Source organism: Delphinus delphis, chromosome 18 (genome assembly GCF_949987515.2).
Source record: "Delphinus delphis chromosome 18, mDelDel1.2, whole genome shotgun sequence".
Taxonomy (NCBI): Eukaryota; Metazoa; Chordata; class Mammalia; order Artiodactyla; family Delphinidae; genus Delphinus; species Delphinus delphis.
Genome location: NC_082700.1, coordinates 77,494,521 through 77,512,308, shown reverse-complemented (window position 1 = coordinate 77,512,308; position 17,788 = coordinate 77,494,521). Strand labels below are relative to the sequence as shown.

The 17,788-nt window shown below is 51.3% G+C and overlaps 1 protein-coding gene across 1 annotated transcript in view; it reads right to left on the bottom strand.

Moving 5' to 3' along the window:
- The window catches only part of ATP11A (ATPase phospholipid transporting 11A), a 120,764-nt gene that overhangs the window by 43,756 nt on the left and 59,220 nt on the right, over positions 1-17,788 (bottom strand). Inside the window, exons 3-10 of the mRNA XM_059995865.2 lie at positions 14,099-14,188; positions 13,244-13,324; positions 9,715-9,822; positions 6,630-6,758; positions 4,140-4,243; positions 3,615-3,665; positions 802-866; positions 53-134 (exon numbers count right to left, since the gene is read on the bottom strand). Coding sequence (XP_059851848.1) covers positions 53-134; positions 802-866; positions 3,615-3,665; positions 4,140-4,243; positions 6,630-6,758; positions 9,715-9,822; positions 13,244-13,324; positions 14,099-14,188 — 710 coding nt within the window. The remainder of the gene's footprint in view (positions 1-52; positions 135-801; positions 867-3,614; positions 3,666-4,139; positions 4,244-6,629; positions 6,759-9,714; positions 9,823-13,243; positions 13,325-14,098; positions 14,189-17,788) is intronic.

The window sequence follows — 17,788 nt, the reverse complement described above, 5'->3', positions numbered from 1 at the left end:
GAAGCCACGGATGAGTTTTTACACGTTTCGAACCACGGGGCAATCAGCTTACTTTTCGACGGCAGATCGCTTCTGGGATTTTGACTGATAATTCAGCGCCATCTTGGTTTCCATGCCCGTGTAAACAGCAACACCTGTAAAGTACAGAGCGGATGTTAGAACAACACCACAACGGTGTCCTGCTCTACGTCGTGAAGTATGCACAGCTACGATAAAAATGAAATTCTGGACAAAACGGGTCATATTTTAAATTCTTCTAGGCAAGCTAGCTGTTCATAAAAAGTCACACAGGATTCTTCAGACCAAAGGAATGCTTTTCTTTTCCTGCATAAAGAGCAATCTGCCCTTTTTTTTTTAGGTTCAGATTTTAATGTATTGAGTTTTCCAACAACGGGACGCATTTGTATATTTATAAGTTGTTTCAGTTAAAACATAAAAAGTAACCCACCAGAAGTGGGAAATACTAGCAAAGAAATACAGCCATTAGAGGAAATTTCTTGCAGAACTACACTGTGTGAATTCTTTCATAGATATAAGTTCACGTCTGAGTCAAAAACTACAGGCACTTAATTTGCAAGCAACACTCTCGGGTGTCACGGCTCTGTGGACTGCGGTTATACGCGGCGACTGGTTTTCTTAGTGAGGAAAATTGCCGCGGCCGTAAATCCACAGCCCCTCAAAGCACACAGAGACGCTTTTATGGTCCGCTTTCATCCACGGTTAAATCTACGGATTTCAACTGCTTAACGGGTCCTTGGTTTCAGAAGCTATTATTAATAATTCACTAATTAAAACACTTACCGAAGATTTTCTCGGTGTTCTTTAGCGCGGCTCCTCTAAGAAGCAAGTTTTCCGATCCTAACGGCCTGCAAAGACAAGGACGACCAGAAACAGGGCAATGGAGAAAGCAGGTCGGCACGACAGGACGCAGTGAGCACACGCTTCGCTCTGAGAGGAGACCGGCTCAGTGAAGATCTGCTTGCGCTCGGACTAGGAAAGCTAGCCGGGCCCATGTAAAGCGCCTGCTCTTTCCCTGGGGGGCGGGAAGAACCTGTCTGCTGGGAGATCCCGGAAGAGTCAGCCCCTCCAGGGCCCCGGCCCTGCCCCAGCCCCGCGGGGCCGCACCCCAAGGCTGTAAACACGCTCCACTGGCGACAGCGAGGGTGCTGGGGCAGCCCCTGGGCACTCGTCAGAAGCGCCGCTCGAGGGACCAACCCGGAAACCCGCTCCTAACAGGCTTCAGGTCTGAGGCCTGAGGCACCGGGGACCCCACGCGGTGCCGGCGCCTCACTCAGCTGTTTCTACCGCACCCTCGGGGGTGTCACGCGCACAACACAGTCGCACCTCCAGGGGAGAAGGCGGTGAGGCCCCGCGTGGCATTACGGGCACTGCAGCCGAGCCCCGAGGGCCCCTGAGTGCGGGTGGCCGGGGAGCCTGGGGCGATCCCGGGGCCCACGCAGCGACCGAGGCACTGAGAACCATTCGCGCAAAAACAAGCCCTCTGGACGCAACGGGGAGCCGCAGACGGACGCTCTGCCTGCAGGGGCTCGTGGACACGTGGTCCCCTTTGTTGACCGAGAGAGAATTTCTTCCCGTTTCCCAAGAATAGAAGGGAAATAGGCAGAATCCAGATGCACTAATTTTGCCATTCACAATATTCTCCCGATTTTCTCCGGAGGGTAAAGGGAAAGCGTTGATTTGGGGTGAAGGGAACGGTTTGCTAACGCCTGCTTTTCACTTTGCCGGCATTTAATTTCCCTCTACCGCGGAAGGCTGAGAGTCCACTGAACGTGGTAAGCTTAAATGTGTTCAGTATACTGAGCTGACCCAGCTCAGGACCACATCAGGCTGGAGATGAGAAAGGAGGGCTGCCCAGCAGGGTGCGTGGGCAGGGCCCCCCCCGCCCCGACCGACGGGCCTACCCAGGGCTGTCCCATGGCCTCAGGGTGCGTCCCCCAGCCTCACAGCCACGCGGGACAGGCGCCCGGCTGCACACGTGCTGTCTGCTTGTGTTACAAGTACTGTCAGCCTGTTAGCTAACACTTAGGACAGCTCCTGTCCAAGGTGTTTATGGAAATAAATGGCCCTTTTATGAAGTGTCTCTGGGGAGTCTAAAAATAATTTACTTCAAAAAGTACTTCACTTCTAGTTTGGACAGGAGGATGAAGAAATATCACTACAAAAAGACTGAGAGCTTAGATATATAACTCACAGCTGTCCACACCACGAGTTTATAAACGTCTCTAAATACCCAAATATTAAAAGTCTGCTGAATCACATGGATACTTAAAAAGCTAAAGTAAAACTCGTATCAAAACACAAAATATATTGGTAATTATCTTCCCAAAGGGCTCAGCCTTCAGCTCCGTCCAAATACCAAACGAGGAAAGCCTGCGGCGCTCACTTTTCCAGCCTCACCCGCTGGCAATACGGATCCGCCTAAATATATTCACTCTTGTTCAGACTCAAACTAACCCTCGCGAGACACAGAAATCCACATTATTTCTCCAAGGTAACCAGGCGTTTACCTTTAGAACAACAGGTATTTAAGAACGAGCAGGAATGCCTCCACAGATTCTGGAAAGCAACTGCTAACCTGCTGATGAAGAATGGTGATAAAAATGTGCTAGGAGGGGTGCCAACTGTCTCCTTAAAGCGAGTAATTTCTGGAGCCTTTCAAGGACATAAACCCCATGACGATTTACTTTGCAGTAATTTCCCACTGAGTGTTTTTTCCTACTTCTGGCCCAGTATCTTCCTTAATACACGAGGCAATGCCAGGACACAGAGAATCTAGTGACTGCTGAACTTGGAAGAAAAATAATTTCTCTAACCAGCGGGATTTGTGAAGAAGGAGAGCGCTGTCAAAACCTACTGAAAGCCAAGTTCCCTCAGCGCAGACCTGAGGCCACGTGCAGGTAAAACGCCCAAGGCCCGGGAAGTGAGGCAGCACAGGCCACAGCTGCAGCGAGCAGGGCCGGCTCGTCTGGGCGCCACGACCTCAGGGCTGAGTCAGCTCCCTGCCGCCAGCGGCCCGGGGTGAGGCCACTGATGAAGCAGGTGTGGACACCCACCTGTGACCGCGCTGGCCACTGCCCATCCCTGAAGCAGACTCCCCCGTCCCCGGGGGACGTGAGCCCGCACAAGCCCTTGGGAGACACATCCCCCAACGTCTAAGACTGAGGCTGTGTCCCAGTGGTGAGTCTGGGCAGATTCACGCAGCCCAGTGAAGTGGCCCCCAAGTCAGAAACCTTTCAACGTCCTGGCCGAAGACGCACGGTCTGCTCAGCTATGAAAGCGTCTCTATTGGGGAAACGCGCCTTCGCCTTCGCCTGCTGGACCAGCTCCCACCCTTCCCGGCTGTGAGAAGACCCTCGGCAGAGTCATGGGAGAACATGCTCCACGGGGGCGTTCGTCTGTTAACGCGTCCAGACGCGTGTACACAAGAGAAACCAGCAAGTGGAGCGGAACCCGGACCTCTGGTCACGCAGCATTCCCCCCTCAAACCCAGCAGGACAGCAACGATGAAAAACTCTCATCAGGAAAAGAATCCACGTTTAATTGAACGATAGAGAGGAAATCGCCAAGTGTTTAGAAGAAGCAGGAATCCTCACCTCACCACGGGGTCATTCAGATCGCTGTAAACATTTATGCGGCCGACGAACCTGGGGACAGGAGAGTCAGGTCACTGCCAGGGCAACAGGGGACCGGGGAGGCGGGCAGGACCCGAGACCCCGGCTCTGGGGAACCCCCCTCCTCACCCCTGACCCGTTTCTAAGAAGGACTGGGATTCTGTACTGGTAACACAGGGGTGTGAGGCTAAACCACTCCTCCCCCCTCCTCCCACTTTTTAATTGTTCTGTTTAGCTCACGACTTAAATGATTTCCCTTAGAGTCACTTCCTCAACATACAGAAAATTCATTTTTCTTTGACAAAGGTAGTTCCATTAAGCCTTTTCAAATATTTGTATTAAGATTTATGGATTGGAATGTTGCTGGACTATGAAAATACAGAAGTAATATAAGTTTGACCAGGTCCTAATTTTTCAGCAGTGATTTGCAATCTCATTCCAAACCCCCGCGCGACTGGGCCATGGGCACGGACAGCAGCGAGGACCCCGGGGAGAAGGCCGGCTCACTTGTAGAGGTCGGGCTGCGGTCGCTCACACTCGATGGTGGCGTGGAGAGAATCTATATCTTCCTCCGTATGAAACCCCTTTGTGTCTTGAACTGCGTAATGGGTCTGCAGATTGACAAGAAATGGGAATTCACAGCCAAAATGATCAAGACAAACCCAGCGGCGGGGGCCTCCCGTCCTAGGGCAGCACCAATGTTTAATTTTTTAGGCATATAAATAAGCCTGGTTACAAAGCCTGGTTACCATACGAGACAGGGTGTATAATAAAGAGTTTGCAAATGTAACAAGGTTACAGAACTGTAGGTACCACCGGGATTCCTGTACCTATTAGGTGCCAGAAAATTCTTCCATTCTTACCCAGTGTCCTCAACTAACAGAATTCTTCTTCAAAACTGGACACTTGGATTCATCTGTCAGAGTGGTGGCTCTGAATGAGGAAACAAATTGGGGACCTAAAATATTCTTTTTTGTTTATGTGGTTCACAGACAGCTGTCGCAGGCATGGCAAGCGGCCCTCACCTGTCACTGTCCGGGGAGCACAGCTTTCTGCACGGATCCTCACCTGGCCTTGACCCCAGGGCTCCTCAAACTAAGGGGGCCACGGACCCCAGGCCCCGCGCCCAGAGTTTCTGAGGCCGTGAGTCTGGGGTGGCGCCCGAGAACCGCATTTCTAACCTGATCCCAGGTGATGCTCGTGCTGGGGTCTGGGACCCCATTTTGAGAAGATGGACCCAGACGGCACCAGGGAGCGTGGATGGGTGGACCAGCCTTGGGAAGAGACAGGAAGGAGGGGCGGGGGGAGGGGATGCAGTCTCCTCCGTGTCTCCCATGAGTGTCGGGCAAAGCGTGAAAGGATTCAGAGCAACAGGGGGTGTGACCACAGCATCCCTGCAACGTTGTGGAGGCACTTGTGCGTCCGGCACTTTGGGACATTTCCTAGTTATAGCCTCACAAGAGCCCCTGGAACACAGGTTTGCCCCCATCTTACAGATGTGAAAACTGCAGGCGTGACCTCTGCTTTTAAGGAAAGGGCTCAGGTGACTCCGGCCCCCCCAAGCACAAACACAGAGAGGTCCAAGCGCAGCCCCGGTGCAGACATGGGCCACGTCTGGACCAGGGTGACTGCTGTTAAACTTCACCCTGACAGCAGTGAGGTACCCGGAGGCTCATGGCATCTGCTCCAGGGACGCGTCTAGGCAGTGATGTCCCTTTGTGGGTCGGGGTGCAGAGGGCAGCCCACTGCCCGCAGCCGGGTGTGCACGGCTCGCCGGGGCTGGGGAGGACGGGACACGATACCCCAAGCTCCAACGGCCATTGGACACCCAGCGCTTTCCAGCCCAGAACTGCTTTCCCTGACAGTTGACTGTGCCAGAAGGGTCCCCCCTCCTGGGATTCGTTACATAGAAAATGTGAGAGTAAACGTGGGAAACCCCATAGGGCTTCATACGATGACACCCCAAGTCACCCACAAAGGATTAGGGCATCCTTTGGTGCTTTCCGGCATAGAATCGCCTGTGTCCACGGGCGGCATTCAGGCACTGTTAGAGCTGCACTTCCGGAGCCAGAGCCTCAGAGCAAGGCTCACTTTCATAAACTCCTTGGAAGCTTCCAGGTTTTTAAAACAATGAAATCCTTAAAATTAATAGCGATGTGTTTCTTCTTTTGTGATTGTTAATTAAAATTTTGTAGCACTAGCTGCTGGTACAGAATTCCATATTGAGCGTAAGAAATGAATCATAATTTCAGAAAATCCTTACTAAGATATTTTAACAAAAAGACACTCATAGGGCTTCCCTAGTGGCACAGTGGTTAAGAATCCACCTGCCAATGCAGGAGACACGGGTTAGAGCCGTGGTCCGGCAAGATCCCACATGCTGCAGAGCAACTAAGCCCGTGCACCACAACTACTGAAGCCTGCGCGCCTAGAGCCCGTGCTCTGCAACAAGAGAAGCCACCACAATGAGAAGCCTGCGCACCGCAACGAAGAGTAGCCCCCACTCGCCGCAACTAGAGAAAGCCCGCGCGCAGCAACAAAGGCCCAATGCAACCAAAAATTAAAAAAAAAAAAAAAAAAAGACACTCATTGATGTAACAGTACCTATTAGGTGCCAGAAAAATCTAGACTCACGACTTACTTTTCACACAATTCCAGTCCAGTCAAGTCACTAACTTTGACCAGTAGAATGGAAACTTCAAAATTCCAACAATCTCTTCCTTCCATCCTTAACTAGGTACCGCCGCTAAACGACGCAGCTAAATAAGGAACGTGGAGCTGCTTCTGTTAACCTGAGAGGCTGGTCGTTAGGGGGGCTGAGGGGGGAAGGAAGAAAGTGGGAAACAGGGAGAAGCAAACGAGAGGAAAACAGTCCCTGGCTTTCCCCCGAACACAGAGCCTCATGCCCGGTGCAGCTTCTGCCCACAAGAGCACAGCTGGGGGAGGATGCGGAGGTCCCGACGGGTCCCGACGGGGCACAAACGACAGGCACGTTACCTTGTGGCTGGACTCTCCGTCCAGGCTGGCGGTGGTCACGTGGCAGGTCCCATCCGCGCGGCTGCTGGACAGGAAGATCAGGTCACAGGGGAAGGTCTCGTCCTCCTTGACCATGACGATGTCCCCGACCTGCGGGACAGACAGACAGCAGCACCGTGAACCGAAAGCCGGGCTCCAGGCAGTGGCTCCCACAGACACCATCACGGTGTTACCTGCAGGAAGGCATGTGGATGCTAATATGACTGAGAAACATCGCTGCCCGGACATCTGGCCCAAACCCAGGAGAGACCTGTGAGTCAATGCCCCAGCCTTAGACCTGGGATCTTCACAGTGCACTATGACAGAATAGTTTGCGATATTCTATTTTGCAATGATAGAAATATTTGCACCATTTGTATTCCAGCAGGCAGATGAGGTGGGCGGTCATCCTGCGGGCATGAAGCCTGTGACGCGGCCGCAGTGATCAGCACTGAATGGTCCCCGGTGGTCCCCACAGAAGACGGGCACAGGCCATCGCGACGCAGCCCAGAGCCCAGAAACAGACCCACGAAAATACGCTTAACTGACTTTGGACAAAGGTACGAAAGCCCCTCGATGGAGGGGGGACAGCCCTTCCAACAGACGAGCACCTGGTCAGTCCTGGGCAAAACAGGGACTTTCACCTAAACCTCACACCTGACGTAAAAAGTAACACAAAATGGATCAGGAAGTTAAATCTGAAACATAAAACTATAAAACTTTCAGGGAAAAAAAAACAGGAGACAACCTTTGGGCTCCAGGGCTTGGCAAAGAGTTCTTGACCTTGACACGAAAGGCAGCAGCCATAAAAGGAAAGATCAGTAAATGGGACTCCATCAAAATGAACAACTTCTGCTTTGCGGAATACCCCACGAAGGTACTTCTGACAGAGGACCAGGTTCGAGAATAGAGGAACTCCCAGAGCTCAACAGTAAAAGCCCTCAATAATCCAAGTAGGAAATGGGTAAGGGCCATGAACACATGTTTCATGAAGAGGATGCCCTGATGGCAAATAAGCACACGGTAAGATGCTCACCAGCCTCTAGGGAAGCACACACTTAAACCGCACCGACAATCAGAACGACCGAGAGAAGAAACGGCGAGAACACCCAACGCCGCCGGGGAGGCCGAGAAACGGGCCCCTCACACGTTGCTGGTACAACAGTGCAGACGCTCTGGAAATGGTTTGGCCGTTCCTTCTACCGTAATTTCATGACAACCCAGCAACTGAACTCTTTGAATTTTTATGCCAGAGAAACGGAAACTATACTCATACAAAAACCTGTACACAAAAGTTCACAGCAGCTTTATCTGAACGGCCCCAAACTGGAGAAACATCAACATCCTTCACCTGGGCCACACCCCCCCCAGACTCTGCAACGAAAGGAAGGCGTCCAGATGCCCAACCTGGCTGAGTCCCAAGGGAATTCAGCTGCATGAAAGTTACAGACTGTGTGACACCATCCAGGCGAGGACAAATCCTGGAGGTGGACAAATTGAAGGTTCCTTTTCTCGCCACAAGCAGCCTTTGCTTCCCTCCTTGTCTCACAGACTCCATTAAAATCCTCTCGGGTAAAACAGGCTGGATACAGGGCAGACATTCCCCATAGGAGATCGATACATTAAAAATTCAATTTTCTGCTGACAGGTACTGTTTCGGTCTGTTTTTGAAGAGATGTTTATTAAAAGTATAGAAGACTTTGCAAAGGAAATGTAGTTGTTAAAGGAAACGGTATTTGGAGCCTAGGGTCCGAAAGAGCCTGTTAATATATACATGGGGGTCCCCACTGCTGTTCCCACACTGAGAGGCTGTCCTCCCAGCTCCCCACCTCCTGACTCCTTGACCACTAGGAAAATGTCGCCAACCTAGGCTAACGGAGGGGAATTACTGAAACACCTGGACGGTGAAATTTATAAAACAAAGAAAATGTGGTTTAGAAACTTAAAAATACCCCCAATATAGAACACATATAATAACTATTATGAGGTTAACGAAGATGGACCACGTGCCGATGACACCTGAAACAGGAGTGTCCCGGCATCCCGAACCCTGTCCTCCGCCCGAGATACCCACTGACCCCCAGGCTGACCCGCTGCCCTTCCCAGGGCTTGGGGATGTGCCCGGAAGCAGAGGCTCGGGTTCAAAGACGCGGAGGCCCACCTTTCTGTCCCTGTGCACGAGCGCTGGCGACTCTCTCCCACAGCAGCTTCCCGATGGCCCTGCCAGGACTTCTGGCCAGGAAAGCAGCCCCGGGGCGGACAGAGGGATGGTGGGGCTGCAGGGGAGGACGAGGGAGGCGGCGACTAGGGGGAGGACAAGCCCAAGGAGGATCCAGGGGAGGGTGGCCAGGCTCCACCCCCAGGCTCACAGCGAGACATGACTCGGGGACAAACCGTAAAAATCATACTTATCACCTGCACACGTGTAAGCGCTTCTAAACGGCTAGCACAGGCCTGAAAATAATCCACTTAAATAATTTAAACTTGAATTTAAACATAATGATGCATTATTACACCAATAATATATTGAAAAAGAAGAAATTAACATGCAGCTTTCAGGGAGCTTTCTGTCCCCATTTTCATAAATTTCCAGCTAGTAGAGCTGATCACACTAATATGATTCTGCCTTACTGTAAAATAACTTCTCTACAGGTGTTTAGAGCTCTCCCTGTCTGGACTGGTTACTATCACGTCATACGCTTCAGACAACAGGCCTGGGGGGAGCCTGACGGCCGAGAGGCTGTGCATGGGGGACCGGGCGCGGCGGAGACACGGGGAGGCTTTGGACCTTCCACTCAATTTGCTGTGACCCTAAACCTGCTCTAAAAATAAAGTCGATTAAAGCTTTAAAAATAAATACATAGAAATAAGACGTTAAAGAAGGATAGTGGTAGGAGCTTGCCTGAAGTGAGCAGTACTTGGGGAAGAGGGTGGGCCTGCATCCAATAAATGAAACCATTTCAGACGGAGGTTTGGCCAAAGAAAACAGCCCCGTGGCGCTGTTTCCTCATCGTAACAGGTCTGCGGCCGTCTGGGGGCCGTCTGGGGTCGGCGGGCGGGGACTCACCCTGAGCTTCCGGCTCTGCTTCCGCACCAGCCGGCCGTGCTGGACGAAGTGCACGGGGCACTGGTTCACGGCGCTGTCGGCTTTGTGGCGCAGCCAGTCCTCGTAGCCCTGCGGTGGGGGAGAAACGCCGTGAGCCCCTCCTGGACTTGGTGGGGGCGGCCGTGGCCACGGTCAAGTGCGTGTGTACACGAGCGGGGGGAGCCGCGTCCCTGGGCTCCCGCCACCGCCGTGCACGAAGCCACGTCACGTTTTGTGCGCCCTTCCCTCGCACCCAGCCCCCACCCGGGCAACTCCTGGCACGTCCTGCACAGGGACACGCGTCCTGAACCGACCCCTTCCTGCTCGCGTCCCGGCTGCCCCGTGCCGCGGCCTCCGGCCCGCAAGGACAGTACCAACCCGACTCCGCCCCACCCGACACAGCTCCAAAGGCTCCCCGCCGGGACCCGCGCAGGCGCATGGCCGCCCTCGGGTCAGTGGGGCTGTGCCTGGGGTCCCTGGGGGGCCGAGGGCCGCTCGAGCCTCCTGGGTCTCAGGAGCGCCGAGGAAGGGGTGAGGGCCGCGGGCAGGTGGGCAGGGGAGCGGGCGGCACCCAGGGGCTGCGCCCACCCAGGTGAGCGCTGCAAGGGTCACGCAGAGGCGCCCGATGTCGGCTGTTCAGCACCCAGAGGAGGGCGGGAGCTCGGGGGCTGGCCGGGCGGTGGGCTCCGTGGGAGGGGCTTTGCGTGCAGAGGGGGGAGGGGGCTGAGGAGGAAGCGGGGGGCTGGCAGAGCTGGAGGTTAGCTTGGGGACGGGTGGCCCTGGAAGGTCACAGCTCTGACAAGGGACCTCCTTCGTCCTCTCCTCAGGCCCTTTGGGTCTGCTGGCCTATGTCTGAGGGTCGAGCCGGGATGGACCCGGGCTGCGCAGGGCACCGTGTCCCGGCCAAGGTGGCAGGCAGGCGCTTTCTGTGCCCATGGGCGGGTCTCACCCACCAGCAGCTGCTACCACCGCCCTCACTCCGTAGCCACAGGGCGGGGACTTCGAGGGCACACACTTAGGTACAGGGACACTTGCTGTATCCAGAGGCCCCTGGCTGTGGTCAGGATGCTCTTGGGGCTGGCTCGGGGCTCTTTCGGCTCTGCCTACATCTCTGTCTCGGGGCAGAACCCTCTAAGATCGGGCCTGGGGTCGCCAGCCCAGGTGACTGGTCTGTTCTAAGAGGCTCACACAGTATGTGCTAAGTACATAGACCAGGGTCCACCTGTGGGTCCCTGTATCACATCCTCAGCTTTGCCAGATATTCCAAACTGTTCCCCAGGACGGTCCCGACATGCTCCCATCAGTGTGTGTGGATGCCTGTTCGACCACGTCTTAATCCCATCTGCTCTTCAGACTTTTACATTTAAAAGCCAATTTAATGGGTATAAAGTAAAATCATATCGTTGTTCAAATCTGTATTTCCAGATGACTGGTGAGCGGAAAATAAAACCCAAGGTATCACAAAGGAATCCGTAAATGCTTCTCACGGTTCTGTATTAAACACAGGCCAGCCCAGACGTTCACACTGAAGACTGGCTGGGAGACATACAGGCACCGCCCTTACACTCACAAAGGTCACCTTGAGACTCCGTTCTTCATGTTTTCTCGGTCTGGAGTCAATCACTCCGCCATGCGTCACCTCATTCCCACTGCCACCCACTGTCACTTGAACCATGTCTCATGTGACATGTGTGTTCAGTTTCTTAATTTTTTATTTAGAAACTAACACAGAAAGCATGGCTTTGTCAGCAACAATGTGACCATCAAGAATTTAACTAGATGCTACCTTTCTGTAAATTATTTCAAATGCAAATGTCATCCTGTTCAAAAGTTTGCAGCAGGGACTTACTTCCCTGGTGGTCCAGTGGGTAAGACTCTGCGTTCCCAATGCAGGGGGCTAGGGTTCCATCCTTAGTCGGGGAACTAGATCCCGCATGCGTGCTGCAACTAAGAGTTTGCATGCCGCAACTAAAAGATCCCGCATGCCGCAACTAAGACCCGGCGCAGCCAAAACAAATGAATAAGTAAATAAATAAATCACTAAAAAAAAAAAGTCTGCAGCAGATAAGGGACTTGTATCTACAACATATAAAGAATTTTCACGACTCGTGGAGGAAAAGACAACGCAATTTAAAAACAGGCCAATGACCTGAAGCTATGTCTCTAAAGAAGATTTACAAAAGGCCAATCAGCTCATGCAAAGATGCTCAGCATCATTGGTTACCAAGGAAACGTAAAATCAAGCCACAGTGGGGTACCACCCCACACCCGCTCGGGCGAGTGTAATAAAAAAGATGGACAACAAGCCTTAGCAGGAATGTGGGAAACTGAAACCTCACGCACGGCGGGTTGGAGCGTAAAATGGGGCAGTCACTTTGGAGAATACTTTGGCAGTTCTTTACAACAGTAGCGCAACTCGATTCCTTTGTATGTACCCAGGAGAAATGAAAACGTATGTCCACACAAAGCTTACATGTGAATGTTCACAACGGTGTTCTCCATAAGAGACAAAAAGTAGAAGCCTCCCGGGAATGCCCTGGCGACCCGGTGGTTAGGACTCTGCGCTTTCTCTGGGTTCGACCCCTGGTCGGGGAACTAAGATTCCGCAAGCCACGCGATGTGGCAAGAAGTAAGCAAATAAATAAATAAAGCCACATTAAAAAAAAAAAAAGTAGAAGCACCCCAAATGTCCATCCGTGGATGACGGATAAATAAAATGTGGTCTGTCTGTCCACATGATGGAATATTATTCATCTGTGGATGAAGCGCTGACACAGGCTACAACGTGGATAAACCCTGAGAACACGCTCGGTGAAATAAGCCAGACACAAAAGATCACTACTGTATGGTTCTGTTAATGGGAAATGTCCCCAATAGGCAAATTATAGCAACAGGAAGTAGGCTGGTGGCTGCCAGGAGCTGCGGAGGGGGGTGGCGAGTGACGCTCACGGGTACGGGGGTTTCTTTCAAGATGTCGGGAATTTTCTGGAACTAAGCAGAGGTGATGGTTGAGCATTAAGCTGGCTGAGTGGATGGTGGGACTAACAGACGACCTGTCCTTCCTGTTAGTCACCGGCTTTATCTATCAGGATTGCAAAGAGCAGCGCAATCCACACGGAGCGAGTCAGGGGTCACCGGGCTGTTCTACTCATGGAGCCGCACCCCAGACCCTCTGCACGAGCAGGTCCTCGGGGTTCGGGCAGCCGGGGACACGGCGGGCGAGGCAACTCAGGTGCTGTCTCCGGGTGATTCCACGTGAGAACGACCGTGTCCTCTTCAAACGCTCGGGGCGACAAGCTAGCACTAAATTACACAATCTCTCTTCTTTTAACTCAAGCATCTCTTGACTCAAGACTCTATCTAAACCAGTCACGAAAGTGAATTTCGAGAAGTCAGCTAAGTTTCCTACGAGCCAGCTGAAACAAGGTGGGGAACTCTGCTTTGGATGAAAGGGGATGTCCTATAGCAGAGATTCTGTAGGACCTTCGTCCTTTCTGCCTGTAAGGCTCACCTGCTTGATAGCTGTGACAGTGATGACGAAGAACAGCGGCAGGCCGCTCGTCACTGGACTCGTGGGCGTATCAATAATCAGCTGCAGTGAGAAGAGAACCGTTGAGTCATTTTCAGAAACACTTCTTAGGGGCTTTAGACGGACTGGCTGGCCCTGTAACACCTGCCGACGTTTGCTTTGACTCGTTTTAACTCGCTTTACTATTACCCCACTTCATCCCACCCCTGGAGATAAATTAGATATGAATTTTTACTATAAAACTGAGGGCAGTTCTCCTTAATTACGGGCTGTGCTTAGGAAGCCACGTCGGCAGTGGCAAAGACACCAGCTGACTCCAGTGCACGTTTTATTTCAATTCACCCCTCTGCTCCTGGTGCCACACTTTAATTACATTAGTTGCATAAATCACTGTCGGGGAAATTTTAAAAGTCCTTCAACGGTATTTTGTATGATGAGACAAGTTAGGTTGCTGTTCTTAAAGCACATCTGACCTGTTCCCTAATCCATACCTCGCTGTGGTTTTCACTCTCTTTTTTTTAACTCTCTTTCTCTTAATGTTTTTGTTTAGGAGAATCCCCCCTAAAGATTAGGAAGATCCTGCTCTCCCGTCAGTACTGGAGAACGAGGACGGAAAGTGGCCAGGACCAGTTCACATGCACAGCGCTCACGCCTATGTTTTAGTGAACAGGTCTCTCTGACCCAACATGCTAGTCCTTGAAGAAAACAAGTGAAGCAGCTGCAGATAAAGGGGCATTGAGTGCTTCCTCCTTCTGAGGAGCAAACCAGTCACCTGAGAATAAATGCCACTTACTTATATTTACACTTGAGGTGACAGAAGAAGATGACCAGACTTACCTGCACCAGAAATATGATAAGAAAATAAAAGTTGGCTATTCTTCTGAATTGTTCAAATAAGTTCTTGGGTATGAAGTTCCAGAATGTGTACTGTGTAAAAGAAAAACAGAAAGGAGTCATTTTGATCCCATTTTACGTTGTGTAGCATAACTCTACCACGTGATAAGCTGTCCTGAATTTCAAAGTACAAAATGTCTAGCTTTAGATACAAAATTGAGAGTGTTTGTAGACATGTTATCAACTTGTTGACTGTAAAAACAACCGCTAACACAGAACATGTGCTCCAAGAGGAGCATATGTCAACTACCTAATTCCAACAACTCAAGGTAAGGCAAAGTAGCTTAAGAATAGTTTTACTATTAAAATGTCTCTCGTAAAATGTAAACCTCTGATTGTTAACTCAAAACACACATGGTTAGCATTCTCCTTTGATTGTAATTTTTGGTAAGCTGTTTTGTTACAGCGTGGCTATGAAGGGACAGAACGTGAAACAGAAGTCACCATTTTCAGGTGGTCTTAACCCAGCTTGGCTACGGTTCCTGCACTGAGGAGGTGTCCTGGGCCAGCCCCTCCCCCTTACCCAGGGGGCTGGAGAGGGACACAGGGAGGGTAGTCAGGCCACTTACTCGCCAAATGTCTCATTTTTGCCTCAGAAGGAGACCTTCCCTAACCTTTGTGTTGAAAACAACAATGTCCCGTATGTCATTAACCTACAGTAAACACTGAGCTTGGACACTGTTTTTAAAATTCCATTTGACAGTTTTGCCTTTTAACGAAGATCGCCCCCTGAAGGGGGAGAGCCTGCTCTGCACGCCATCTCTCTCATCTGGACCGGTACGCACCTTGGTTATCTCCCTGCATCTAGACCCACAGGCACCTTTAAAGCCACTTAAATGATGACTTTATTCCTATCAGGTGCAGGAGACCCACGCTGCAGCTCAGACATTATGTTTTGTGATCTCCATATTTTACAGAATAAATGACTGTCATAAGTTATTACTGCTGATTATTAGTAATACGGTCAAAATCCCTGATGATGTATGGTAAGAAGAGTGAAAACCCAATGAGACAGTCGAAACATTCATGACTGCACTGATACATCAGTACTGTATGGATAAAATAAAATAAAATGAGCATTTTATTACACATGTAAGGGTTGGCAATTGGATAATGGTGTGCCAATTGTACATTTATAAAATATTCCATTACCACATTTTTAAAAATATTTATTTATTTGCTTATTTATGTGGTTGCACCAGGTCTTAGTTGTGGCAAGCGGGCTCCTTACTTGCGGCTTGCCTGGCTCCTTAGTTGTGGCGTGCGAATATTTAGTTGCGGCGTGCGAATCTTTAGCTGTCGTGTGCGAATCTTTAGTTGAGACATGAGTGTGGGATCTAGTTCCCCGACCAGGAATCAAACCCAGGCCCCTGCATTGGGAGCATGGAGTCTTATCCACTGTGCCACCAGGGAAGTCCTCCAATTGCACATTTTTGATCTCTGCTAAATTCTAAAGATCTAAATATCTGCTTAGACACTTGGGCCACAATATAATGTAACACTTTGTATTACAATGTACGATGCAACACTCTGACCTACATCTGTCAAGTCCCGGATCAGTAGAATAGAACTTAATACTGGAATCCTTGATATTGAGCCACAAGCAGGGAACAAAGGGGGTTTTTTTGGCCATGAGGGAGCTAAGGAGTCTGAGGTCGGCGGAGCATCTCTTTCCCACCAGACAACTTGAGGAGCATTGAATCCACAGGACAATTACTAGCCTTGTGTTTCTTTCACGCCATGAAAGACTTCACACCCAAAGTGTGCATCTGCCCTGGGGGTCGCGTGTCGTCAGCGCTGAGCTGGATTTGGCCACTCTCTTCCTTCCGTGAGAGTCACCTGTGTCCTGTACTCACTGGGAGGGCGGCTCAGACGCAGAGAAGCCGTCCCGCCTGGTCGACCTTTAGTCACATGGAGACGGGGAGACAAGGACAGCCTGGCGCCACCCTGCTTCGCCAGCCCCGGAGAGTGAAACCAGAGCACCTGGAAACCGCTGAGGCTGCGGCTACTGTGTGCCTGGAGGGGGAATCCCGCACAGGTGCGCACGCGGCGCCCTAAAAACGCACCGGGCACGGTCACTGATCTCCAGGGAAGGCAACCCGGAAGGTCACAAGTAGTTCAGCTTTCTGTACAGGGTGGAGGGACAGCACAGCCTGAGCTGAACATTTAATTCCATAGCATGCTGAGGGCAGAGATGGGAGCCACACGCGTCTTGTGCCCAAAGGTACAATTTTGTAACTTGATGAAGCCCCACTGTCCCTGAGTCCAGGATCTGGTGCTAGAGCAGGCCTTGGGTTGGGGGCTCGGCGTGAGGTCAGAAGCCAAGGGGTTGTGCTGGGGTCATTTCTACCAGGCTCTGCCCCAAAAGGAAACAGAACTCACTGATCACCAATAACAGCACTTCTTCAGATCAGGCCAGATGAGCATTTTCAGTCCTCGTGTAACTTTTCACATGCTAAGTGCTTTCACGACCTTGGATTTAATAAAATCAGACTTACGACTTTACTGCTGGTCGTAGTATTACTGCTCCTTAAGTAATAAGTCATAAAACTTATTACTAAAGTGCGTCTGTGCACTTACGAAATCTTTGTTGACCATCTTTTCTTTTAAGGTAGAAACGAATGTTCTCTTCCCAAGAAAACATATATACGTCACCAGAAACATATTCTCTGAACCTGTCTGTAAACTTAACGCTTTACAAATTAAGTTGTATTTTCCACATCCTGAGCTGTTTTTAAATGAAAATGATCCTGTGTCCAGATGTCCACGTCATCTGGTCTAAGTCCACGGCCTGTCCACCCTGCTACTGACTTGGATTCTAGGTCCTCATCTGAGGGTCTCCTCTGTACTGAGATCAATTAGCAACTGAGGTTACGTTGTAATTGTTCTTGAAATGACACACCATCATCTACCTGGAACTGACTTTAAGCCACTAATACTGCGAGTGCCCTCTCTCCTCAGAGCTGAGACGTGTCGCCTTTTCACCAAAACCCACGCCTCCTGTGTGACAGCCTGATCTGGCTCCGGGGGCAGATGCTGACTTCATTCTGTCAGGGCGGGGGGTGAAGGAACTTTCCCGAAAAGAAACAGTTTTCAAAAGGCGCCCAGGACCTGCACGTGTATGGAAACCCATCCTTACGGCGCCCTCGCCCCGGAGGTGGGTTTCCTCTGTTAGAACCCAAGGAGCCTCGGGGCACATAGGAAGAAGCCACCCCAGGCAAGGCAGCGCCTCTTGCAGACCCTGGGAGGTGACACGGGGCCCCTCAACGTCTTGCTGGCCACTGGCTGCGGGAATATTAGAAGGGAAAACCTGAAAATGATAAATTGGCTCGAAACTTGAATCATAGCAAGGGGTCCTAAGTGGGATTTAGGAATCACTGCTCTCGATTATCTCCCCCAGAGCGTGGACGGGGCTTCATAACAAACGCAGTGCCCCGCAGCCCCGGGCTCTAGTCCACCGGATGCGTCAAGAAGGGCTTTGCTGCTCCGATCCCTGAGTTTCTGAAGTTTCCTTTGAGCGGCTGCACAGAACCTTCCAGGTCCCTGGGAGGAACCGGGGCTGGGACAGCAGGGCCCAAGCTTCGTCCCTGGGGGAGAAGCCAGCTGTGCGGGATGTGACTCAGAAGCCGAGGC